The 27153-nt window shown below is 46.1% G+C and overlaps 1 protein-coding gene across 1 annotated transcript in view; it reads right to left on the reverse strand.

The window, feature by feature from the left end:
* LOC121279984 (inter-alpha-trypsin inhibitor heavy chain H3-like) overlaps positions 1–27153 on the reverse strand; it is a 44924-nt gene that overhangs the window by 5212 nt on the left and 12559 nt on the right. Inside the window, exons 6-7 of the mRNA XM_041191606.1 lie at positions 22151–22290; positions 17077–17237 (exon numbers count right to left, since the gene is read on the reverse strand). Coding sequence (XP_041047540.1) covers positions 17077–17237; positions 22151–22290 — 301 coding nt within the window. The remainder of the gene's footprint in view (positions 1–17076; positions 17238–22150; positions 22291–27153) is intronic.

The raw sequence follows: 27153 nt of genomic DNA on the forward strand, positions 1-27153 counted from the left end.
AAATAAAAAAAGATTAATGTGTCGTTCAATAAAATTGCATTGAGGGGATTAGATATTACACATATTCACTGAATTATGAAGCAGAAAGCTAATTATGAAGCTCAGGCAATAAAGCTAAATCACTCAAGCTTCACTTTCTTTGTTCAAGTTGATTATTGTGAAATTAAACTATTATTTTAGAAAGACCATCAAGTATCAATTTTGTGGGTAATGGTTATGTGGTGGTGACGTTATTTGAAAATCTTTATTGTAGTGCGGTGCCATTGCCGCGTTTTTGTTACTCTTTAAAGGCTGCCATGTGACAATATGATCCCAAGGAATTATTTTCTTAACATTAAAACCTAGTGATGTACTTCATTTGTGATGTAGAACCAGAACTGAGAGGTTATAACTAGCAGGAAAGACTGAAGATGCTGGGGCATTTTTCTCTAGAAAAAGGAATGCTGAGGGGGTGATCAAATAAAGATACTTATGATAATGAAAGGGTTTAATAGGGTAGACATGGAAGAAACATTTCTACTTGGGGAGAAGACTAAAACTAGAGGCTATATGGTAGCTACTAATAAATCCAATAGAGAATTCAGGAGAAACTTCTTTACCCAAAGAATGTAAGAATATGGAATGTGCTACCTCAAGAATTAGTTGAGGTGGTAGCATATCTGCATTTAAAATGAATCTAGATAGGTATATGAGAGAGAAAGGAATAGAATGATACGTTGATAGGGTTAAATGGAATGGGATGTGAGGAAGCTTGTGTAGAGCATAAATATCGGCATAGACCTTTTGGGCTGAATGGTCTGTTTCTGTGCTGTAAACTCAATGTAACTTGATTTAGACTTTTGAACATTACAGGATCTTTTGCAGAAAACAAAATTACAGAAAAAAGTGACCAACTTGCATATATTTTACTGAAATATCCTACAACAGGTGAAAATAATTGAAACCATTTCCTAATTCATTGTCTAAATCTGACATACAAATTTGAGTGAATGTTTTTAATGAAATTTTTCAATTATAAGAATCATTCATGGAAATAACAGAAAAGATGGATGCATGAGTGCTGCTGTTCTTGTACAATCTCTCAATTCATTCTTTGCATTATTTCAACGTGGGCATTAACTCGTTTAAAATTGAATTTTGTATAAATGCATTACATTTTCATACCAGAACAGAACTCATTGTAATCTGTCACCGGTTGGCATAATAGGTCAGTGCGTTCAGCTATTGGGCTGAATTTTCTGGCTGGTTGGGGGGGGTGGGGGGGAGACCGGGAGCTGGCACAGGCGAGAGCGGACCTGATCACCACCCACAACTGTGTCCGCTCCGCCATTTTACTTCATTAATTAATAATTACTTAATTGGCCTGCCCAGCGTGAATCGCAGCTCCCGAGGACAGCAGGAGTGGGCGGGACTGCAATGACCACCGGGTCCAATGGTGACCTGATGGCCTGTTTTAAAAAGTTGCTGCAGCCTTTCAAAGGTTGCGAATCATGGCCAGTGGAAGGGCTTCCCAGAGCGCTGCTGGTGGGCAGGCCAGGCAGGAGGGTAGGGCAGGAGGGCATTGTGCCCCTCGTTTTTACAATGATTACCTTGCTGTCCTCCTCGAGGAGGTGGCAGCACGGCGGGAGATCCTGATACCCCAGGATGGGAGGAGGAGGCCCCCCCCCACATGAACTAATGTGCCTGGGAGGAGGTGGCGGAGGTAGGGAGCTCCCACGACATGGTACGGCGCACCTGGGTCCAGTGTCACAAGTGCTTCAACGACCTGTTGTGCTTAGGAAGGGTGAGTAGCATATTGGCATTGGACACTTAACCCAGCAGGTAGGCTTTCCTCCCCGGTGCCCACCGTCCCCGCCCCCCCAAGTCTGAGTGCAGTAACTGCTTTGAATCATTGACAACATGTGTCCTTCGCTGGGTGGGCCAGCAAGTATTGCCCGTGCCCAGGTTACCCTGAGAGGGTGATGAAGAGATGGGTTCTGTCCCTGCAGCATGTGGTACACTGTGACCCACATTATTGTTTTGGGGGCAACCTGGAGTAGCTGCACCTAGGCGCAGTGCTGGAACTCCAGGACATGTCAAAGTCAGAGTGATGTCAAGCTGGGTGGGGAGCTTTAAGGTGGCGTGGCACCGATCGCTCTGCTGTCCTCTGCGCTCCACATGCTTGTGCTTCCTTACTATGGAAGGATTGACTGTGTGATGCCCAATGTGATGTAGGCAGCATTTGTCCAAGGTGGTTGGGGGTGGCGGGTGACAGGTCTGGCATCTTTGTGTGAGCGTGCGGCATTGCGCAGCAGTGGGGTGAGAAGACACTGGAGCCCTGCAATGTCCCACTCTGGTTGGGGTGGGCCGTCCGTGAAGAGAGTCCAGGTACAATTAGCCCTAATCAATGCCCTTCTCTCTTTCTCAGGAGGAGTGAGGACTGGGGGCGGCTGGCACAGTTAGCGATTCTCAGCCGCTTCGAGCAGGAGGCCCTAGAGTTGGAGGTCACCCAGAATCACCGCTGTCAGTGATGCTGGGGTGCCACAGGCAGGCATGTTTGCCCAGCAGTGAGGTCACCATTGTTCTCCCAGCAGCCATGGCTGTGCTGAATGTTCAGTGATTGAAGTTTGCAACATGGCTTGACCAATGCTTATGGAAGGATGAGCGCATAATGATCCGGGGGACAGGGATGCACATTGACATTGTCTCCACGTTAAGTGATCCAATGTCCTTGTTTTCCTTTCAACATCAGCGGAGCAGGGCTGGGGGAAGGAGCAGCAGAGTGCACCTCCCACAACTGAGGGCCCTGAAATCACAGACTCACCAGCATCACATCAGGCAGGCACCACCACAGATACTAGCACCTCGGTAGGAATTAGAACATCGACTAGTGTCCCGGGCACAGCGGTGAGGGCACTTCACAGTCACTGGAGGAGCTGGCAGAGATAGGGAGTGCCCATGGCACCAGCAGTCGGAGGGCTGCAGGGGACCAGGCACATGCTCCGTCGACGCCTGATGATGTGCCTCTAGAGTCGTCTGCAATGCAGCAAACACAGGAAATGTGGCAGAGCATCTGGGGGAGATACATGAGGCTATGCATGGCTTGATGTCCGTGGTGGAGGAATCTACGCGGATATTGCCAAAGCAATGCGCCTCATGTCCAAGCAACATGCGTCCTCCATGGAGAGAGTGGCGACTCTCGTGGAGAGGCTCTTCCAGGAGACCCATCAGGTCTTCCTAGGGATACGCTCAGATCAGCAAGCCTCACATCGGCATTGACCTCAGCTGGTCATTGCCGATGTGGGAGATGGTCGGGGCACCAAGTTTCCCAGCTCGGTGCCCGTCCATCCATGGTGAGCATGGAGGTCCGAAGCAACCTCACATCGGCACAGCAGATGCCTGTTGTCTCTGCGGGTTCCTCTCATGGCGCTCTGGATGAGGGCAGCAGCTCCTTCGCTCCTCTGCCAGTGACCATTGCATCCGGTGAGGCTGCGATGATGGGAGATGCCAGCTGTGGAACCGGCAGCTCCCTCCCAGGTGGGGCCAGCACAGGCTCCATGGGCCAGAGAACAACCACCAAGGTCATCGAGGCCAACAGGACAGCAGAGTGGGCAGGCTGTCTCAGATGCCACTCCCAGCAAGAGGTCAGCACCAAGACATAGCACCCGAAAACATAAACATAAAGCACTTTAGGCACACCACGGGTTTATCACTGGTGCTTTTGTGTTGGCCCACAATGAGGTCTTTGTGATTTGGTATGATTTTTAACATTTTGTTTCATTCAGTTTTTTTGATTGCAATATTAAATTCAAACATGTCACCAAAGTGGAGGTTGCCTCTTTTGTTCTGCAGGTGGATGGCTTCCAATAATGTAATGTGTGCTTTGTGGGACACTCGGTTTTATTAATTAGTTAATTTATTAGTTAATGTTACTAACCAAGTAGACTTTGCACTTAGATCTCGAATATGGAGCATACAGCCCAGGCATGCTCTGGAGATCCATATGTAGTGTGCTAGCTGAAGGTTCATTGGATTAAAGCCTCCCTGGAGTATGCCCGGGTCAGCGTCTACCCTCTCAGCATTTCCCAGTGTGTGCTCACTGCTGGACTTATTGTGTGCATGCACAGCCAATGCGTCTACGTCTTCATCGTCCACAGCGACCCACCTTTCCAGCGCATGATTTTGGAGAGCGCAGCAAGCAACCACTGTCAGCAACACACGATCTGGAGGGTACTGGAGTGCACCCACTGAGTGGTCCAGGCTTCGGAAGTGCATCTTGAGAAGACCAATGGCTCTCTCCATCACAGCCCCTGTGGAGCCATGGCTCCTACTGTAGTGCTGCTCAGCTTCTGTTCTTGGATGGTGGAGAGGCATCATGAGTCATCTTCTGAGGGGATAGCCCTTGTCACCCAGCAGCCATCCATCCAGCTGCACTGAAGCACTGAACAGCCCCAGCACTTGGGAGTATCTGAGGATGTAGACGTCGTGGGAGCTGCCTGGGTACCTTGCACAGACTTGTAAAATCAGCATCCTGTGATTACACACTATCTGCACATTCATGGAGTGGAAGCCCTTCCTGTTGACGAAGGCACCGGGCTCACCTGCTGGCACCTTGATGGCCACATGTGTACAGTCTATTGCATCCTGGACACAGGGGAAGCCAGCAATGGCTGCGAAACCTCTGGCTTGTTCTGTCTGGCTGGTCTGGTCCCAATGGAAGTGGATGAAGGTCAATGCATGCCGGAGCAGAGCGTCTGTAACCTGCTTGGCACAAGTGTGGACAGCTGATTGGGAGACACCGCAAAGATCACCCACTGACCCCTAGAAGGAGCCAGAGGCAGAGAAGTTGAGATAAAAGCAAAATACTGCGGAGGCTGGAAATCTGAAACAAAAACAAAAATAGTTGGAAAAACTCAGCAGGTCTGACAACATCTGCGGAAAGGAACACAGTTAACGTTTTGAGTCTGTATGACTATTCATCAGAACGAAGAAATATAGAAATGAGGTGAAATATAAGATGGTTGATGGGGGGTGGGGAGACAGGTAGAGCTGGATAGAGGGTCAGCGATTGGTTGAGGCAAAGGAGAGATTATCAAAGATGTCATAGACAAAAGGACAAAGGGGTGTTGACAGTGGTGATATTATCTAAGGAATGTGCTAATGATGACATTAAGTGTAGAAAGCAGGACAAGCAAGGGACAGATGGCCCTACTGGGGGTGGTGTGGGGGGAAGGGATAGAAATAGGCTAAAAGGTAGGGATAAAAAAATGGATGGAAATACATTTTAAAATAATGGAAATAGGTGGGTAAAGAAAAATATATTAAAAAAAATTTAAAAATTAAAAATTAAAAATTGTTGGAAAAGGGGGGATCGGAAAGGGGGTTGGGATGGAGGAGAGAGTTCATGATCTGAAATTGTTAAACTCATAGAAGTTGAGGTCACTGTGACCTTTGGAGCCACTGTCATGGGGTGTCACCCACACAGTTCGTGGAGATCTCAGGGCCAATCATCTGACAGATAGAGTTGACTGTATCCCTTGAGAAATGGAGCCTCCTTCGGCACTGCACCTCAGACAAATTGAGGTAGCTGCTTCGCTGCCTGCAAAGGTGGCTCATGACACCTCTCAGCCATCCAAGAACAGAAGCTGAGGAGTGGTACAATAGGAGCCAGGGCACCACAAGGGCTGTGATGGAGAGAGCCATCAGTCTGCTCAAGATGCACTTCCGTTACCTAGACTGCTCAGGGGGTGCACTCAAGTACCCCACAGATCGCATTTTTCTGCTAGTGGTAGTCTGCTGCGCCCTGCACAATCTTGCGCTGGAAAGGGGGGATGCAGTTGACGATGAAGACCTTGAAGCCCTGGATGAGTCTGCGCATGATGAATCCAGCAGAGGCTGAGGAAGCACAGGATGATGATGAGGGACAGAACGATGACCCGCAATTACACCAAAGAGGCAGGGACACCCGGGACAATTTAATCCAAAGAAACTTCAGCTAGCTCCACGCACATGGATCAGCAGGAGCAGCATTGCCTGGCACTTCCACACTTAGCACCTAGGTGCCACATCTTCCATCTATTCAGCTGCAACTAAGGGCTTTGTACAGAAACATCAATGTCCACTCAAACACTCATGATAAATATGTGAAAAAGAAAAATGCACCAAAAACGAAACATCCTCAGCCATGGTAACAAAAGTGGACTTTATTCTGTCCAAAAGAATACCAAACGATACTCCATTGCAGTAAGAATAATTTGGGTCCCTATTCTAAGGCCAACACAAAATCACCAGTGACATAGCCGTGGAGTGCCTAAGGTGCCTTATGCTTACGTTTTCGGGTGCTACGTCTAGGTGCTGCCCCATTGCTCGGAGTGGCTTGAGATACAGCCTGCTGACTCTGTGTCCTATTGGCCTCAATGACCTTGGCAGGCGTCCTCTGGCCAGTGGAGCATGTGATGGCCCCACCTGGGAGGGAGTGGCCAGTTCTTGAACTGGCACCTCCCCAGTTGTCGCAGCCTCAACGGAAGAAATGTTGACTTGGAGAGGGGCACCCTGAGAGGAGCTCGCAGCAATGACAGGCAGCTGCTGCGCCAACGTGAGGTCCCTTTCGACCTCCCTGCTCACTGCGGATGCATGGGCACTGAGTGCCGACGCTTGGTGCCCACAACATCTCCCACATTGGGAATGACCACCCGTGGCCAGTACCGCTGTGAGGGCTTGCAGGTCAGAGTGTATCCCAATCATAAAGTGTTCCATCCGATTGAACCCCCTCTTTGAGAGTCGCCAATCTCTCATTGGAGGAAGCCTGAAGCTCTGCCCTGAAGGTCAAACCTTCACGTGCACTCTGCCTGGACTACTCTGTCGCAGAGACCAACTGAAGCATTCCCTCATGCAACTCTGCCAGATGCAAACACTCTTCCTGCCACCTGTCCTGCAGCTGCTACACTGGGGACAACTCCAGAGGCACGTCATCAGTGCCGGACTCAGCATGTGCCTCGTCCCCTGCAGCCCTCTGGCTGCTGGCACCATCGGCACTCTTTGCCCCCACCATCTCCTCCAGCGATTGTGATGTGACCTCTCCACTGTGACCCGGGACACTAGCCGACGGTAAAGTCCCCACTGAGGTGTACGTGTCTGCGCTGGTGCCTGGGGGCTGAAATGATGTGCAAGTTGCACATGTTGGCCCTCGGATGTGGAGCGGGGGCTGCGGTGTCGATGGGCGTGTCGCTGTGGTGGTGATGCTGAGATTAACAACAAGGACAGTGCATCAGTTAGCATACAGTCAGTTCAACCTTTCATCCCTTTCCACCCCAGCCTCATAAGTCACTCACCCTTCAAGACCCTAAGGAGACAAACATTGGTGAGGTGGAAAAGAGTCAACCATTAAATCACATGCAGACAGGCTGGTCAGATGGCGTCAGGAATGCCACATGGCATGTTATGCGCCATTGGAGTAGGGAGAGTGCAGGGGTTCCTGACTTGGATGCATTCTGGCCTGGATAGTTGCGGGGCTGAGGAAACATCGCAAACACTTGCGACATTTGCCGTGGATCACAGGAGATTGAGAGGTCACATTATTGGCCTTCATTCCGTTAGGACAGGCATAGACTGAGTGGGCAGAAAGCAACATTTCTCCTAGGAGCAGGGATGAGTAACGTGGTGGCATTTATCTAAGTTGAGTGCCATGAGGTTCACAGCTGAGGTGCTGAGGACTTCTGGACAGAGTAATGTAGGGTGCATTAGCTGAAAGGGTGGTGGAGGTCCCAAACCTCCTAAGATGCTGCGATCCAATGGCATGTTCGACCATGGTGATAGTGGTCACAAATGGGATAAGGTGACTTTGGAAGGTGATGGAGTCGTGAATCCTCAAGGGGACAAGGATCCCTTTTATATGACCTACACGTCAGAGTGTCTCAGTCTGTGAATGAGCATTGTTTCAGCATTAATGATTGCAGCAATCATCAGTGGATCGGATGGTGGGCCGAAGAGTGGATGGGACTGTGGACCTCAAATACCTGGCTGCTGGACCCCAGCCTCGCTGTCCTGGCCTCCTGCCTCCTGCCCAGCTCCATGGCCTGTTCTTCAAAGGTGGTGAGGCGCTGGAGGAGGGCGCGCCCACCTCCAGTCCTCTGGCGGTCCCGGGCATTGGGCTGGCTTTTAGCCTGCAGAACAGAGAAGAGGGTTTATTGGGGCTGTTCGCTCATGTACTCTGTACACACACGCCGCACCCCAACCACAGTGGCCCATCTGAGGCCTCCAGCGGTTCCTGTTCACACTACTGGTGATCAGTCCCCAGAAGATATTACGGCTGGTCCCAACCCCATCCTCCAACGGCCACCTTGGACACATTCTGCGTCCATCACTTTAATAGCGCACGGGTCTTAGTGCCTATGGCAATGAGGTGCAACTAGGTGCGGTGCCGATGCCAGCAGACACCACTTGGCCGAAACACCTTGAGGCACCCCTTGCACCATCAATATGACATGTGTTGGAGTTCTGAGTATGTGCCTAGTGGCCTCCCCTGCAGGTTGCCCCCAGACTATTCAAATGCCACACACACCAACATATGCTGCGGGGAGAACCCATCTTCTCCTCAACCACTAAGGCTGATGTAAGCTTGGTAAGCCATTTGCCCACCCAGCGTGCGACAGATGCCCTCTGCAATAATGACAGCAAGATGTGGGGGAGGGATGGGGGGCTCAAAGGCTAAGGCTGCCTTCTGGGTCAAATGGCCAAGACAGACATGGTACTCACCTGTCCAGAGCGCAGCAAATCATTGAATCTTTTCTGCATTGGGTGCCAGTGCGCCGCTCATCATCATGGGCACGGACAGTGTCATCCACCTCCTCTCATGCCTGGCTTGTGATGTGGGGGACCCTCCTCCTCCCATCCTCCGGATACAGCAGGTGCCGACGGATAGACACCTCGGAGGAGGACAGCAAGGCATGCATCAGAAAATCGGGGGGGCACTGTGGCCCCCCGCTGGCCTTTCCTGCAGCCTGCCCCCCTCCTGCTCATGCTGCTGTCCAATCGGTCCTCCCTTCCTCTCTCCACGAGTGGCCATGGTGCACTGCCTCAAGCAGGCTGCCTGGCCATTCTTTATACAGGCTGCTGGCTCCCCATTGGAACCGGCAGTCTGAGGCCGCCCACCCCCGCGACTATTTTCCCGTTCTTCCCGGAATTCGCTAACCCACTGGGCAGGCCTTAATTGGCCTGCCTGCGGAAAATGGCAGTGCGGCCCATTTCACCAGCGGCAATCGCCCGCTTGCCTGCCGCCGAGTCGGTCGGGCCTGCCCAACTGACAAATGGAAAATTCTGCCCACCGTTTCCATGGCAGCCGGGCTCCAATTAGCCTGCCACGCCATCACCTCGCTGCTTCATCACGCCAGGCACCATATTTAAAGTACAGCCGCGCTCAGTGCTTCCAGCCCAGGACTGCAGCAAAGAAGACACGGCTCTGAAAGGCAAGAAGACTACGGCCCTTGAGTGCCTTTTGGATGCCGTGGAAGCCCACTGTGATGTCCTCTACCCCCACTCTGGCCACAGGAGGGGCAGCAACATTACCACTGTGGCTTGGGAGGCGATGGCAGTGGTGATCAGTGCCAATGCTGCACACAAGAGGTTGGCTATCCATTGCAGATAGAGGATGAATGATATCATCCATGCAGCCAGGGTAAGGCAAGCATCTCATCACTCTAAACTCACACACCCAAGCTCACACATTCACTGGCATCTTACTCACTGCCAGCTCAAGGGACATCACCACCCATTCTCACACACATAACCTCACATCTCCATCTGGTCTCATCTCCTCTGGAGACTGCCTCCTCAGGCATCACCATCTTGAGGTCACTTGCACAGATCAACATGTGCCCCCACACACACCCTGGGATACCCTCCTTCCCCAGTACAGCCCTCATCCTGCAGCCTCTTCCCTTGCATGAGACCACTTCTCCCCCTTCGCCAAGCAAACCCTAGCCATGCAGCCATTGAAAATCCACCCACATATGGCTGATCTGGTAGGTAGAGACCTGCCATGAGGCCCCTAAAAGTGATGTGGTGCTGTCTGTGAAGCCTGGCGCTGATGACTGCAAATGTTGGCTGAAGCATGGTAGGCAAACAAACCTTGAAGTGCAGAGCAAAGTGCAGCCCACCAAGTGCTGTTGCGAAAGACATCAGCATGTTTTCCCGTTGATGTGGGTGGACAATCCAGTGGGGGGAGGAATGATTCTGGCGGGCTGGCCTACTAAGGATATGCCGATGTATTACAATGAGATTCCCGATGCCCGATGGCAGAGAATGCAGCCTGCCTTTGGTGGGCTAAGCGGACGATCGCAAACTGGTTTCATGCCATCACCATGTTGTCAGCTCATGCCAATGAACATGCCCGACGCCGGCAGGCACAGAAAGTCCTGGCCTATGTTCCATAGTGTTGCCTCGAACAATGCTCTGGATGGCCTGAGCTGATTAGCTAGGGAATACTGTATGCCATGCTGTGTGCATTCTGAGAAGGGCAACCCCATCAGCACCCCGATGTGTACCGGAATGTTGTGAATGCGCTCTCCTGATGTCACGCTGTTCAATTAGCTGATGCAATGCTAAAATACCTTATTTGGACCATGCACGTCCAGGCAATGGATTTGTCAAACAGTCAGCAAACAATATTAAGCAAAGAATTTAGCAAAGTCTGTGGGAACTGGCAACATCTTGACTGTTGTACTGAAGACTTGTGCTCAAGAACTAGCTGCACCCCTAACCAAACTGTTCCAAAGGCACCTACCCAACAGTGAGGAAAATTGCCTTGGTATGCCCTGTCCACAAAAAGCAGGACAAATCAAATCTGGGCCAGTTATCATTAAACAACTCTCAATCATCAGCAAAGTGATGGAATGTGTCGCCAAGAGAGCTATCAAGTAGCACTTATTCAGTAATAACCTGCTCACCAATGCTCAGTTTGGGTTCTGTCAAGTCCACTTGGCTCCAGACCTGATTACAACCTTCATCCAAACATGGACAAAGAGTTGGACTCAAGAGGTGAGATGAAAGTTACTGCCCCTGACTTCAAGGCAGTATTTGACCAACTATGGCATTAAGGAACCATAGCAAAATTGCAGTCAATGTGTTGTAAGGGTGACCGAGTTGCTACTATTTATGATAGAGTTGATCAATAGACACTTCTTGGGTGTTACAATATACTTAGCAGCAACTACACATGTGCTTTCAACTCCAACTCTACCTCTACTCTGACTGCTGAGGTAGCCTGCGCTACTCTCCTATTGGTTACTACAGATCATGTTATTTTCCTTAACAAGTATTATTCTTAAGGGTACATTATGCATTAAATAAAAGCATAATTACTACATTCCCCCCCTTTAACTAGGCTATTCATATTATATTTACAAGTACATATTTTTTCAAGACAAAATAATACTTACATTGGGTAAGGACTTTACAGGTTCAGTCTTTTAGGTGTTTTCCTGATATGTGTGGAATGTCACAGCTCCACAGCTTCAGATTCATTGTCAAGAACTTCTTTTTCCAGAGTTGCCTGAACATCAGGTGCTTCGGTGGGCACTTGCATTTCTGTATCCTCAACTCTTACAGAAACATCAGACATTTCTGTCCCGGGCTGAGTATTCTCAACAGGAAACACAGACCCGGTCATGATCACTGGTGGAACCAAATCTTGGTGATTTGTCTCTCTCTTCCTTAAATGGTCCACATGTTTCCAGATGATCCAGCCTTCTACCTCCACAAGGTAAGATAGAGGCCCAGTCACCACACTTATTTCACCTGGTAACCACTTTTGTCCTTCCTTGAAATTTTTCACATATACCTGCTCTCCCACAATAAATTTCCTCTTGTGATTATGCCAGTCATATCTAGTTTTCTGGTTTCCCTGATTCCCAATTACCTTCCCCTCTAAATTCAGCATTATTAAGCTCAATCTCGTCCTGAGACAGTGTTTCAACAATAACTCCGCAGATGTGACACTTGTTGTTGTGTGAGGGGTAGTCCTAAAATGAAAAAGCAATCACGCTAGCTTGGTTGCCAAGGAATCAGCAGTTGGCTTTTTCATCCCTGCCTTGAACATTTGAACCACCCTTTCGGCCAGTCCATTTGAGGAAGGGTGGTGCGCTGTAGCTTTCACATAAGTGATACCGTTGAGGCTGATAGGCCGTTGAAACTCATCACTCATAAATGCTGTGCCATTATCGGAAACAACTACTTCTGGTAGTCTGTGAATGGTAAAATTTTGACCTAGTTTCTCAATTATAGCAGCCAATTTTGGTGACTTCACTTCATATACATCCAGCGATTTTGAATGTGCATCAACAATGAGCAAAAACCTTGTTCCCAGGAAAGTTCCAACATAGTCAACGTGTAACCATACCAAGGGTCTACCTCCCATGGATATAATGGAGCTGTCACTGGCAACTTTTGCAGTTGTTGACATTGCACACAGTGCTTTACTAAACTCTCTATTTTGCCATCCATCCCAGGCCACCATAGATAGCTGTGTGCTATGGATTTCATTTGGGAAATGTATGGTTCAATTAAAAGTGGTTCCCTTCCCTTTGGAAGAACTATCAATCATGCTCCCCACAATAAGATGCCATCCTGGCTGGTTATTTCATGTCTTCTCTTGAAGTACGGTTTCATTTCATCAGATACGAGCTCCTGTGACCAACCCTGTTGCTCTCATGCTTGAGATAGGACTTGATCCCGGCTTGTTCAGTCTCGGATCTATCGAGCACATACCGGTGAGGAATCTAAGAAACTTAATAGTAAAACAAGTCCCTGTGGAACTGGGACATGCTCATCATGTTCTTGTAAAGGCAAAAGATTAAGGGCATCAGTGTTTGCGATTTAATTGCCAGGCCTATGTATGAAAGTGTATTCGTATGCTGCCAGAATTAAAGCCCTATTAGTATCTCTGTATCTTCTATGTGCCTTCTTCTTTCTAGTACAGACTTTAATTTCAGCCTTCTTTTTGATTTCACTATTGGACAGACTTCTCTCAGATACCAGCTCAACTTATCTGAGCTCAGTTTCTGAGTCTCCTAAAATTTCATAATCTATCTGTTTCTTGCAAAATTGTGCAATTTTTGCTTCCAAAGCCTCTTTGGCTTCATTTAGATGATGCTTCAGCTCTTCTATCTCTTTTTTGTATTTGTTTGTTGCCTCCTGGAAACTTGAACATTGTTGTGCCTTCTCTGCCAACTCATTCTTCAGTTTGTTCAGAGAAGCGCTGAATTCTTTCTGTTTGTCTTCATTCTTTTCCAGAGGTGCAAACTCTGACTTGAGGGCATCTTGTAGTGAGTGAAGGTCTTTCAACAAGTTTTCTTTTTCCCTGTGAAGTTTGCTCACCTCATCTAGAACTCTGTCATCAAGCAGGGTCTCTTCGAGTTTCCTCTGCTGTTCCTCTAGGTTTTGGCTTAAGGAAGCCTGAATTTCATCAGGTTGTTGAGTCCTTATACACTCATTTTTCAAAACAGCTTCCTTTTGGAATCTCAGTGGTCAATCAAGGTTGATTTCCCTTAGCCAATTTTGTCTTAGAAGGCTTGGTCCTCTGCCTCTCAATACCAACACTGTTAGCTTTGCCGATTGACTTCCATAATGGACAGTTACTTTGCTTATGCCTTTTATTTGTTTTCACCTGTATATGTTTTGAGCTTGGCAGCTGTTTCTTCTAAAATTAATTGATGTTCACCATTATTCAAATATTTGAAGATATGTTCCCCAGTTACTGTAGTTGAAGTTCCTGTGTCCACATACATTCTAACAGATTTGCCATTTACTTTGACTGAGAACCAATATTTGTCAATCTTTCCAACTTTCAGATTAAACAATGAGTAAACGTCTGAATTTGTTGTTGTTTCAGGCTCTTCTACATTGTAGATTTCATTGGGCTCCTTCTTTTGTTTACAAGCCTGCTTGAATCTTTCCTTGCACTGCCTCATTATATGTCCAATTCTGTGTCAATAATAGCATTCGTTTTTTTTAAACTGCCAATCACTAAAAGATTGCTTGTTTCCACCTCTATTGAAATTATTCTTCAATTTCACTGCTAAGTTATTTTTCTTTATTCTTCATTCTTCGGCTAGCTTCTGTTTCCCGCTACTTGGCAGAGTCTTGCATATTCGCGCGCTTTTTGACTGGGGTTTCCTGCCTGATGTGGTGGACAGCCCATTTTGCACACCCTGTACTGCTTTTGAATCTCTGACTGCACTTTCCATGGCCAGCACTATCTCTAGCGCCTTCTTATAATCCAGATTCACTTCCGGCAATAATCTTTTCTGAATAGTGTCCTCATTCACACCACACACTTGAGTTAATTGTTACCAATGCCCAGACTATCTAAGTTGCCATTATGGATTCTTCCTTAGGAACTCTACTATTCCTGAGTTCTTCAAGGAAGATCATGTGAATGGATGGTCTGTGCACATATGCATGGTGAACAAGACTCTCCTGCAACAGGGTTGAATAAATTAGGTGAAGTCTCACAATTGACCTCCCTTCTATCATAAGGTCAGAAGTGGGGATATTCTCAAGACCTGAACAATATCCAAGCTTGGGCTGACAAGAGATAAGTAACATTCACACCACACAAGTGCCAGGCAATGACCATCTCCAATAAGAGAGCATCTAACCATTAACCCTTGACATTCAATGGCATTACCATTGCTGAATTCCCCCATTATCAACATCCTGGGGTTACCATTGGCCAAAAACTGAACTGGATTAGCCATATATGGGATGGTGGTGGCATAGAGGTATTGTCACTGAACTAGTACTCCAAAGACCCTGGGGACCCAGATTCAAATTCCACCATGGCAGATAGTGAAATTTGAATTCAATAAAAAAAAAAATCTGGAATTAAAAGTCTAATTATGACCATGAAACCATTATTGATTGTCATCAAAACCCATCTGGTTCACTAATGCCCTTTAGGGAAAGAAATCTGGTGCCCTTACTTGGTCTGGCCTACATGTGACTTCAGACCCATAGCAATGTGGTTGGCTCTTAAATACCTCTGAAATGGCATAGCAAGCCACTCAGTTCTCAAGGGCAATTAGGGATGAGCAATAAATAAATTCATTCATGGGATGCCCACATCCCATGAACAAATAAAAAATATATATAAATACTGTGGCTACAAGAGCAGGCCAGAAGCTAGAAATTCTGTGCAAGTAAGTCACCTCCTGACTCCCCAGTGTGTTCACCACCTACAAGGCACAAGTCAGCAGTGTGATGAAATACTCTCCACTTATCTGGATAAGTGCAGCTCCAACAACACTCAAGAAGCTTGATGCCATTCCAGAACAAAGCAGTCCACTTGACTGGCACCCCATCCACAAACATTCACTACTGAAGCACAGTGGCATTAGTGTGCACCATCTATGAGATGCACTAGATGAACTCACCAACCCTCCTTAGACAGCACCTTCCAAACCCATGAACGCTACCATCTAGAAGGACAAGCCATTCGCCATACTTAATTGGAAATATATCTCTGTTCCTTCACTGTCGCTGGGTCAAAATCTTGGAACTCCCTCCCTAACAGCACTGTGGGTGTACCTACACCACATGGATTACAGCAGTTCAAGAAGGTAGCTCATCACCACCTTCTCAAGGGCAATTAGGCTTGGGCAATAAAGTCTGGCTCAGCCAGTGACACCCATATCCCATGAATGAATTTAAAAAATGAAATTAATTGAATTTCAAGTGGCATGAGACAACTAATATAACAACAGTTAAAGCAATGGGAACAATATCAAAGTTCTGCATGCAGGTAATTGCTATTAGCAGAGGTGGGAGCATATACTGTGTGATCCCTAGTTTAACGCCCATGCTCACCTGCTCAGCCTTAACTAAAGTGAAGAGTTAGTTATGCAAGTAATACAATTTAAGTGGGTGAAGAGTATTGGTGGACAGAAAAAAAAGGAGCATTGGCCAGTGTGGTGTTACCTTGTATGCCTTTATCAGCTCATTGGACTTCTTACAGCATTGCTTTGCAGTTCTGGGAGATGAGAAATATGACACACAGTACTACTGCCACCTCCCTTCACATAGTTCAATACACTTTTTTTTGGCTGCTTCCCATGAACCCAATAGCCTCACTCTCCTTTTGCTATTCCCTATCCAAGAGAGATCGTCAGTCAGTCTCACTAAAGTTGTGTGCTCAACTTTTTTGCCTTTGTGCAATGCCTTTCTCCTTTCTTTGGGTGTCTCTGTCAGAACCTTCAAATGGAAGATATTCTTTAGAAGCTGCACAACATCACACATGAATCATTCATTTCAGTGACCTGGTCAACACACTGAGGCAAGCACTTTCCTATATATTGATTTATTTAGTGAATGCAAATCCCTGAAGCCAAGTGATAACCTCCTCATTTGCTCAGTTTAAGGTGATTAGTCCACAACTTAGTCTTTAGAAGTAATGTGCAGTATTGTTTCTGTCATTCCACCAGTGGTTAAGGGGTTTGTACTGAGGCCCCAGTGATACAGGTTGATTGCGCAGGAGCCCTGTTTCCTATTTATGTGCTGTTTCTCCAGCTTGCTGCTGCTCGCTTCAGCAGAAGATTGATGAGTGTGCATTCCTGCTTGGGGATGAAACCCACTGCATAAACTTAGGGCCAGCTGTTTATCAAACATCCTAAACCCTCAGCTGCCTGCCAGTTCAGGTAGTAAACAAATGTAGAATTGATTTCTTAATGAATTTGTGCCCCAAATAATGCCATTTTAGGTTTTCTATCCAGCCCAGGTCAGATGTATTGCTTAAAATACTGCCCTCTGCACGGTTATCATGGTTAATACATTCTTGGGAAGTGCAAATATTGCAGGAGTATACAAGTCTAAAAATTACCAATGACAATCCAAATAAATGAATTATTAATTTTTGAAGTTTTAAAATAGCATGAGGAATGACTTATGAACCTATTATTGTATCAGCGGTAATCACCAAAAGCAATTTTGAGAATCACTGTCAAAGTATTTTCTACAATAAATATTTCCTTTGTAAAAACTACACCAAAATATAAGTGACATCCAAAGAAGAGTAATTTAAACCAAAGAACTAAACAAAAAGGTCACCATTTTCAATGGGTTTGTCAGCCATAAGGATTACATCCATTTTCTCCTCCTCTGGTTTAGTCACAACCACAGAAGTTAGTGGCGTTACATAGCTGTACTTCAGTGAAAGCTCCAAGGCTCTGTCCATTAGTATTTTCTTTTCCTCTGCACTAGCTGAAATTCTGAAAATGGAACAGATTGCATGAGTAATGATAAATGTTTCAACAAATAAAACAAATTTTTTTCTCAACTTTCTGTTCAATTTTCTCCTTCACGCCTTCTCTTCTGAAAGCAATGACTCACACTAGGGTATACTTTCAAAGACAGAGACAACCTCCCCAATTAGCCATTGTTCATTGAAGAGACTGGACTTAGTGTTGGTAGGTTATTTGACCAAGGGATCTTCACAGACGATCCAAATCTATTTTCATCCCCATCCATATTGTTACAAATGTGAGGTTTTAGAAGATGATTATATTTTGGGCTATCTCTTTAATTCAGGGTAAAATGAAGTAGTGAAGTTCTGTCTGGCAACAAGCCAAAGACCCAAGTTGAGACTTATTGATAGCAAGGTGCAAAATGTTCACATCTGAAAACAAAGGCAGGAACAGCTGGGCTGACTGTGTACAGACTTTTGGTCCCAGAGTCTTTGGACAGAAAAAGAGAGAGAGAGAGAGAGAGAGATCAAGCTGTCTCACAAAGGCCAAGGGCTGCAGCTGGTTTGGTCAGCTGAGAGGAGAAAGTTGTGGGTTCCCTGTAAGCTATCGGACAGAATGTGAGAGAGAAAATGGTCTCTGGATGAAGCGATACATCCCTTGGCACTCTAAAGACCATGAAAGATTTGCTCTGATGAGACTAGGAAGAGAAATTGTAGAGTGGGCTTCACTGCTGGTAGTCAGTTCGGGAATTCTCCGAAGTGCACTGCAATGGTCACTTGGCTTACAACTTGGTGAAACGAGGAGACATGAACCTGTTGGAAGTTGGGAGTGACTTTAGATTGATTCCTGAAAAGACTAAACCTGTGGAGTTTTTTAAAATTCATTTTTGGGATGTGGGCAGTGCTGGCTAGGCCAACATTTATTGTCCATCCGTAATTGCCCTTGAGAAGGTGGTGGTGAGCTACCTTTTTGAACCACCGTGGTCCGTGTGATGTAGGTACACCTACAGTGCCTTTAGGGAAGGAATTCCAGGATTTTGACCCAGTGACAGTGAAGGAATGGCGATATATTTCCAAGTCAGGATGGTGGGCTGAATTTTACGTCCAACGGGATGGCACACGTGACCTGATCGGGCGTAAAATCATGCAAGATGACGATGGGTGAGGGTGATATTTTGCTCAGTGGGTGTGCACAAAAGTCAGAAGGGCACCCACCAACAATTAAAAGGGCAATTAAGCCCACTAATGGTGCAATTGTCTCTGATTTTTCATGGGCCGTCCAACCTTATGGTTGGCGGACGGGTGAATCGGCCAGGTGGCCTTTACACTTTTCATTAAACCCCATCCAAGGGCTGGATGAGATTTCCGTTCTGGAATAAAATAAAAATCTGTGGACTGCATTTCTATCAGCTGTATTTTCAGGTGCCTAATTGTGATGTATGGACATTTTTTTGCTAATTTTTAAAACTTTATTTGATGATTTTCAGGTCTGCAGCTCCCTGAGGCAGCTGTCTGCCTTCAGGGAGCTTTCTCACAGCGCTCACCCACGCCCACGGAAACATCATCACCCGCCCTCTTCCCACCCCCGCCCTGGCATTGCTGAACTTTTCAATTAACAACCAGCCAGCATGAAATCGCAGTCGTGGGCCACTCCTGGGCCGCTGATCGCGCACGCCCACCAAAGGTAAAATTTAGGCCGCTGAGTTGCTCGGAGGGGAACTTCCAGGTGGTGGTGTTCCCATGTGTCCTCTGGCCTTGTCCTTCTCGATGGTAGTGGTCGTGGGTTTGGAAGGTGCTGTCTAAGGAGGCTTGGTGAGTTCCTGCAGTGTACCTTATAGATGGTACACATTGCTGCCACTGTGCGTCGGTAGTGGAGGGAGTGAATGCTTGTGGACGGTGTGCCAATCAAGTGGGCTGTTTTGTCCTGATGGAGAGCATGTTGCATATGTATTATTGGTTGAGTTAAGACAGTGATAAAGGTTATCAATTCTGTAGTTTAGAGTATTGCCTACTAAGTAATGTTTAGTCAATATAATATAAAAGCAAAATACTGCGGATGCTGGAAATCTAGAAAATTTAGAACAAAAACAAAAATACCTGGAAAAACTCAGCAGGTCTGACAGCATCTGTGGAGAGGGATGTAGTTGATGTTTCGAGTCCATATGACCCTTCATCAGAATGTTGCTTTTAGTTTGTTATTTTAATGTAAAAGTCTTCAAATGGGAAATCTTGTCGTGCAACTCATTTAAGTCGGTGACTGGGAATTCAAATATCTTTTTAGAAGTTAATGGTCTGTATGGGTATCATAACAATAGAAGTGCCTTTTAAAATTAATTCATGGAATGTGAGTGTCACTGGCATGACCAGCATTTATTGCCTTTCCCTAATTGTCCTTGAGATGTTCGTAGTGAGCTGTCTTCTGAACCGTTGCAATCCCTGCGATGTAGATACATCATGGTGCTATTAGGAAGGGATTTCCAGGATTTTGACCCAGTGACAATGTAGGAACAGTGATATAATTTCAAGTTGGATGTGCTTAGGGTGGAACTTTGAGGCAATGGTGCCTCCAAGTGTCTGCTGCCCTTGTTCTTCTAGTTGGGAGAGGTCCCAGGTTTGAAAGTTGATTTAAGAAGCTTTGGGAGTTGCTGCAATGCATCTTGAAGACACTGCTGTCACAGTAGGCCACTGGTGGAGGAAGTGAATGATTAAGATTGCGGATAGAGTGTTAATCAAGTGGGGTGCTTTGTCCTAGGTTGCTGAGCTTCTTGACTGTTGGAGCTGCACTCTTCCATGCAAGTGGAGAGTATTCCATCACACTCCTGACCATGTAGATGGTTGATAGGCATAAGCACAAATCTTTACATGGCCTATAGCCTTCACTGTATCCAGTGCCTTCAGCCGCTTCTTGATATCATATGGAGTTAATCAAATTAGCTGAAGACTGTCAGCTGTGATGCTGGGATCTCAGGAAGAGACTGAGTTGCATTATCCACTTGGCACTTCTGGCAGAAAATGGTTGCAAATGGTCAGCCTTGTCTTTTTCACTCCTGTGCTACATTCTGCCATTATTGAGGACGAGGATGATTGAAGCCTCCTCCGGTTAGTTGCTTAATTGCCCACTATCATTCATGACTGGATGCGGCAAGAGCTTTGATCTGTTCGTCATGAGATTGCTAAACTCTGTCTATAACCTACTACTTCTGCTGTTCAGCATGCATGTCATCTTGTTTTGCAGCTTCACCAAGTAATTTCATGGGGTGGAATTTTCTGTGCCCATTGGTGGCGGGCGTGTTTAGTGGCGTGAGCGGACAATGTGGCAAGGAAGCCAAAAATCGGTTTCACAACATCGTGAAGCCAGTTTGCAATCGTCTGCTCTGCTCGTCAACGGCGGGCTGCATTTCCCACCATCAGACGTCGGGAACTTCATTGTAATACAACTGCATATCATTAAAAGCCCTGTTTGCTGGAATCATTCCCTCCACTCTGGATCATCCGAGCATGTTGGCGTGATTGCACGGTGACATGTTCACAACTGTACATAAGCAATGTGCACCTGGCGAGCTACACTTCGCTAAGGTTTGTTTGCCTACCTTGCTATGGGCAGCACTCGCAGTCATCAGCACCAGATTTCGTAGACAGCACCACATCACTTTTGAGGGACTTACGGATGGGTCTCTACCTACCAGACCAGCCATAAGGTGGGGGTGGCTTTTCAACAGTTGCATGGCTAGGGCTTGCTTGCGGAATGGGAAGAAGTGGCCTCAGGCAAGGAGATAAGCTGCAGAGTAAGGGCTGTACTGGGGAAGAGGGTTTTCTGAGGGTGTGGAGGCGGGGGACACATGTTGATCTGTGCAAATGGCCTCAAGATGGTGAAGACTGGGGAGGCAGTCTGCAGAGATGAGGCCAGATGGAAATGTGAGGGTGTGTGTGAGAGAGTGAGTGGTGGTGTCCCTTAAGCTGGCAGTGAGAGAGATGCCAGTGAATGTGTGATGGGCTTGAATGTGTGAGTTTTGAATGATGAGATGGTGCTTTACCCTGGCTGCACGGATCATTCATCCTCTATCTGCATTGGATGGCCAACCTCTTCTATGCAGCATTGGCACTGATCACCACTGCCATCACCTACTAAGCTGGAGTGGTGAGATTGCAGGACTCCTGCAGCCAGAGCGGGGTTAGAGGACATCGTGGCAGGCCTCCACAGCTTCAAAAAAGCATTTCAGGGATGCTTCACTGAATCAGGGGGCTACAATCTTTTTGACTTTCAGGGTCATGTTTTCTGCGCAGCAGTCCTGGGCTTGAGGCACTGGGAGGTGTGCACGCGGCTGCACTTTAAATATGGCACCCGACATGAGGAAGCGGCGAGGTGAGACCCTGCCCGCCATCGGAATGGCGTGTTTCCAAGGAATGTATGATTAACGAGGCTGGATTGGGATGATATGGCATGAAAAGCTGCCATTGCGGCCGGCGGGTAAAACATCACTTTTCCCACCCGCTATTGCACTTAGTGCAAATTTGGCATGATTCCGCCCATGGTCAACATTACTGACACTAACTTTTTATTCCAAAAATGAATTAATTTAAATTCACCAGGTACCATGATGGGATTTGAACGCATGCTTCTGGATCATTAGTCCAGGCCTTAACATAACCACTATGCTACTGTACCCATAGCAAGAAATTTTGATAATCATTAGGGAGAGCAATTTGGTCAGCATTTTCCCCTTCCCAGCTGCAGAGGTGCTGAGGGGCATATTGTCATTCCCCACTGCTGCCTTAACTTAGATTGGCTAACACACTACATTCTCCTTTTATGATCAAAGCTTATTGTGTTATATCTGTTAAATTGCTCAGAAATCTATTCAAATATGAGCTCATCCTGTTTTGCTTACTAATCACCAATGGTATGATGTTGTGGAAAGCAAGAAATCCCAACTTTACCTTTGTTTTAAGAGTTGTTGAATAGTCAAGTATGCCCACAATCTCTCAGTAAAGTCAGCAAAAATATATTGCTGATATTGAAGAATGCTCTCTGCCTCTGACATGTTGACTTTACCTTCAAGAAATAAATTACTGCTGGCCTGCAAGGGAATCACATCATCAAAATTGCTGACGTTAAAGATTTCAATCTGACTCCCATAAAAAAAATCATTCTGCTCTTGGGAAGACATTTTAATTTACGTAAAATCAACTATGGCATGTTGTCAGAGATAAAAAAACTGAATGCGGGAACTTTATAATCACAATAAATCATATTGTTCATGCACTGGCTGCCAACTTGGTTTGATCGCTGGCATTCTTGCTCTTGAGTCGGAAAATCAAGGGTTTAGTTCCACTTCAGAACCTCAGCACATAATTTGGACTGCCACACTGGTGTGGATGGAAGTGTTTAATTCAGCTGTACACCAAATAAGATTGTAAACTGATCTCCTCAGCCATTGAAAGCACACTTGAAGGATGCGTTTATCTTAACAAAAATAACTTTCTTTTATATATTGCCTTTAACATATGTCCTAAGGTGCTTCACAGGTGCGTTACAAAGCAAAAATTTGACATTAAGACCCATAAGGCGATATTAGGGCTGATGAACAAATGTTTGGTCCAAGAGGCAGGTTTTAGGGAACATCTTAAAGGAGGAAAGCAAGGTGGAGAGGTTTAGCTTGGGAATTCTAGAACTTAGGACCAAGGCAGCTGAAAGCACAGTCATCAACAGTGGAGCAATTAGAATCAATGATGCTCAGAATTGGGTGAGCTCAAACATGCCACATGGGGCTGTGGGGCTGGAGGAACTTACAGAGATAGGGAGGGTCAAGACCATTCTGGGATTTGAAAATAAAGATGATTAATCAGAAGACAATGTAGATCAGTGAGCACAGGGGTAATGGATGAAGTAGTTGATGTGAATAAGGACATAGACAGCAGAGTTTGAATTGCATCAAGTTTACAGAGGGTAGAAGGTGGGAGGTCGAACAGGAGTGCACTAGAATGGGAAAGTCTTGAGGTAACAAATGCATGTATGAGGGTTTCAGCAGCAGATAAGATGAGGCAGGGATGAAGTCGATTGATGTTATGGAGGTGGAAATAGGTAGTCTCAGTGGCTGTGCAGATATGTGGTTAGAAGTTTATCTGAGGGTCAAATATGACACCAAGTTTCAGACAGTCTGGTTCAGCCTCAGATAGTTGCCAGGGAGAGTGATGGGGTCAGTGTCTAGGGAATGGAGTATGTAGCAGGGACTGAAGACAATGGCTTTGGTCTTCCAAATATTTAATTGGAAGAAATTTCCCTCATCCAGTCCTGGGTGTCAAAAAAGCATTCTGAGGGTTGAGAGATCGGGCGGAGAGGTAAAGCTGGGTGTCATCAGTGTCCATTTGAAAACTAACAATGTGTTTTTGGATAACGTCGCCAAGAGACAGCGCGTACATGAGAAATGGGAGGCAGCTAAGGATCGCTCCTTAGGAACACTAGAGCTAACAATGCAGGAGCAGGAAGAGATGCCATTGCAGGTGATTCTCTAGCTACGGATTAGCCATGCAGGTGGACAAGAGTGGAGAGGCATTGGAGGAGTATGGTATGGTCAACCAAAGGCAGCAGACAGGTTGAGAAGGATAAGGAGGGATGGCGTACCTTTGTCACGGTTACAAGAATGTTATTTGTGATTTTGATAAGAGCCAGTTTGGTACAATGGCAGGAACGGAAACCCGAATGCCAGGATTCAAACGTGGAGCTCTGGAAAAGATGGACACAGATTTGGAAAGTGACAGCACATTCAAGGACTTTGGAGATGGAGGTGCTAGTTTGCAAGGATGATGGGGTCAAGTATTCATCGTTTTCAGGGGGTGATGATGGCAGATTTGAAGGAGAAAGGAATAGTATCTGAATAGAGAGAGGCCGTTAACAACGTAAGTTAACGCGGGAGCCAGGAAGAGAAGTTGGGAGATCAGCAGTTTGGTGGGAGTAGAGTTATGGAAAGAGCAGGTGAGTATTAAGGACAAGGGGAGCTCAGAGATGGCATAAAGGGAGAGAGGAGAAAGAATAGAGAAAGATGCAAGTTCTGCGATAGGTCAAGGGGATGTTTTACAGGAAGTTTGGTCAATGGGCTAGGAGACGGAAAGGAAGTAGCAGAGTCAGTTGATCGAATAGTCTCAATCTTTGTTACAAAGAAGTCCATGGGGTCCTTGCACTAGTTGTTGGAGGTGAGGGTGGAGGAGACAGGAGAAAGGGGTTTAAGAAGACTGAGAAAAGAACTGGGAGTTATTTTTGCACCCCTGGATGATCCTGGAAGACTTAGCATGTTTGGGAGACAAGAGCAGGACCTGACAGTGCTTTCTGTGGTCCAGCCTGATCTGGTGATGAATGGTTAAAGCTATTGACTGCCCTATCCTTTTTCAAGTCTGAGTCCTTGAACTTTAGCGATCGGAGATGAGGACGGTACCAAGGGGAATGGCCAGAGTGAGAGAGAATAATGGATTTCATGGGGTCAAGGGCATTAAAGGTGGAGGTGAGAATATGGTTGAGCAAATCATCAGTTGTAGAAATGTTGTGGTGAAAGGAGGGCTAAAGGCTAGACAATTGGAATTTTTAAAACCCAGTTGTAAATGAGTAAGCAGAGGTTTTTCCAAGGGCACACACACAAAGAGGTTGTTTTGGGATAATGGAACATGATGTGGGTGGAGAGTGTTAAAAAGTGATCAGAGATGGCCTTATCTATAATTGATACAATGGAAATACCAAGACCATGTGAGATGGCAAGGTCAAGGGGATGGCTGTGGAGTTTACATGGAGGGAGAGATTAAGAGAGGATAGAAAGGCAGTGAACTCAGAGGAAAGACAGCATGGTGAACTGAGATGCAGGTTGAAATCACTAAGGATGAGAAGTTGCTCAGTGCAGAGGCAAAGCAGCAGAACAAGGTAAGGTGCTCAAAGGAGGGGAAAGTGTTAGAGGAGTAAGGTGTGATTTGGTGATAACAGGCACACTGCACTACAGTAGTCTTGGTGAGACAAGTTATGGAAGGTATAGCCAGGTGGGAGGCTTCATTTAAGGGGAATTTGTCGTCACCCCTCATCCATTAAGGCCACAGTGTCAATGCAATCATTCATGACAAGCTCATGGATGACAAGAGCCTTGTTCACAAGTGAATGGACATTCTGGAGGGATGCAGAGGGGCAATAGTAGCTAATTCACTGTCAAAGTCCATGGGTCAGCAAGGAAGTGGTGAATTGGGCAAGATTGTCCCCCAGCAGGCACATTGGCTGGGAAATTGGTGAAAGAGCAGGATGGAGCAGTTGGGGTTACTGCTTGTAATGACACAGCACTGAATACCTCAATGGGCTCTTCAGAGGATGCCAACAGAAGCACAGAGAGAAGTTGTAGACTATCTAAGGAGGAGTCAAGCCTGAAGGCCTGGCAGGAGAGTAGCAAGATGAAGGAGTACTGAAAGGTTGGAATGGGGATTTGGGAGGGCAAAGTACATACGGTGGAGGGGGAGAAATGAAAGGAGGCTTGACAACAAGAGATGTGGGTATGGGGGGGGTGGGGGTAAAAGAACAGAAATTAAAGAAAGGGAAATAAAAAGTAAAAAAAAAAACAGCCAAATGCATATGCAAATAGACAAAGGGAAAATCATCTTATGTGCAAGATAGCTGCTGCGATTGTCTACCCAAAAACAGGCATTACATTTCAAATAAAAGCAAAACTCAGTGGATGCCGGAGATCTGAAATAAAAACAGAAAGTGTTGGAAAAACTCAGCAGGTCTGGCAGCATCCATGAAGAGAGAAGCAGAGTTCACATTTTGAGTCCAATATGACTCTTCCAAAACTCTGTTTCTCTCTCCACAGATACTGCCAGACCAGCTGAGCTTTGTCAGCACTTTCGGTTTTTTCACTGCATTTCAAGGTTGTAAAGCACCTCTGAGACCTGAAAAGCTGCTTTAAAAATTCAATTTGATCAGCATCTGAAGGAGAAACAAAAACAGTAACGAGAATTTACATTTATAAGGCAAGTTAAGATGACAAAATATCCCAAGGCATTTCACGTGGAGATCAGATCCCAAAGTGAACTTTGCAAAAGGGGAAAGATGGGCAAAGGCGATTAAAGAGGTATGAATAAAGGAGGCAAGGCAGAAGATGTGATGAAGGTTACACACAAAATGTTAACCCATTTAAGTCAATGTCACCTTGGCTTTGTTGGCGGCACACTTTTCTCTAAATTAGAAGGTTCAAGACATGGGCCTCCATGATATTCTCCATTGCTATACCCTATCCTATGCTCTACACTTCCCTAATTCTGACCATGTACGCATCCTTCCCTCTTTCCCATCCACCATCAATGGTAGAGCTATCAGCTGTGATTCCTAGGATTCCCTCTCTATGCCCTCCTGTGTCACTTCTTGAAACCTTTAAACAAATTTTTAAATCCAACTCTGCTTTTGATCAGCTTTTCCAATCTGCCCACTTAAGCACAATGTTCATTTTGAGTCCTCTATGAAACATTTGGTGGTTTTTTTATGTCAAAGGTACTATATGGATGGAAGATTTGTTATTAATGGCGCTATTTAAGAAGGAGCTAAGAACTGTATTGCCTACACCACCGCTCACCACTGCCCCCCCCCCGCCACCTCCTGACCACAACCAAAACCACAAAAAACGTGAATAATTCCTCACATTTCTGTTTGTCAGATTTTGTGCCCAAAAAGGCTGCCACATTTACCACAAAAGAGCAGTTACTGCAGTCCAAAGAGAGTAGTTAACATTGTATGAATCTTTGAAACGTTTCTGAGAGTAATAAGTTGTCATGTAAAATTAAGCCTTTCTGCTGGCCAACTTGCTGTGGTTCTTGTTTTCACTTATGATGCTATTCAAAGTGTAGCAAAAATTTTAGAAGTGGAACTAATATTCTGTAACAATTTAGATCTGTTTTGCTCTAAAGCTGATTTTTTTCTTGTG

This window comes from Carcharodon carcharias, chromosome 7 (assembly GCF_017639515.1).
Source record: "Carcharodon carcharias isolate sCarCar2 chromosome 7, sCarCar2.pri, whole genome shotgun sequence".
In the NCBI taxonomy this organism is placed as follows: domain Eukaryota; kingdom Metazoa; phylum Chordata; class Chondrichthyes; order Lamniformes; family Lamnidae; genus Carcharodon; species Carcharodon carcharias.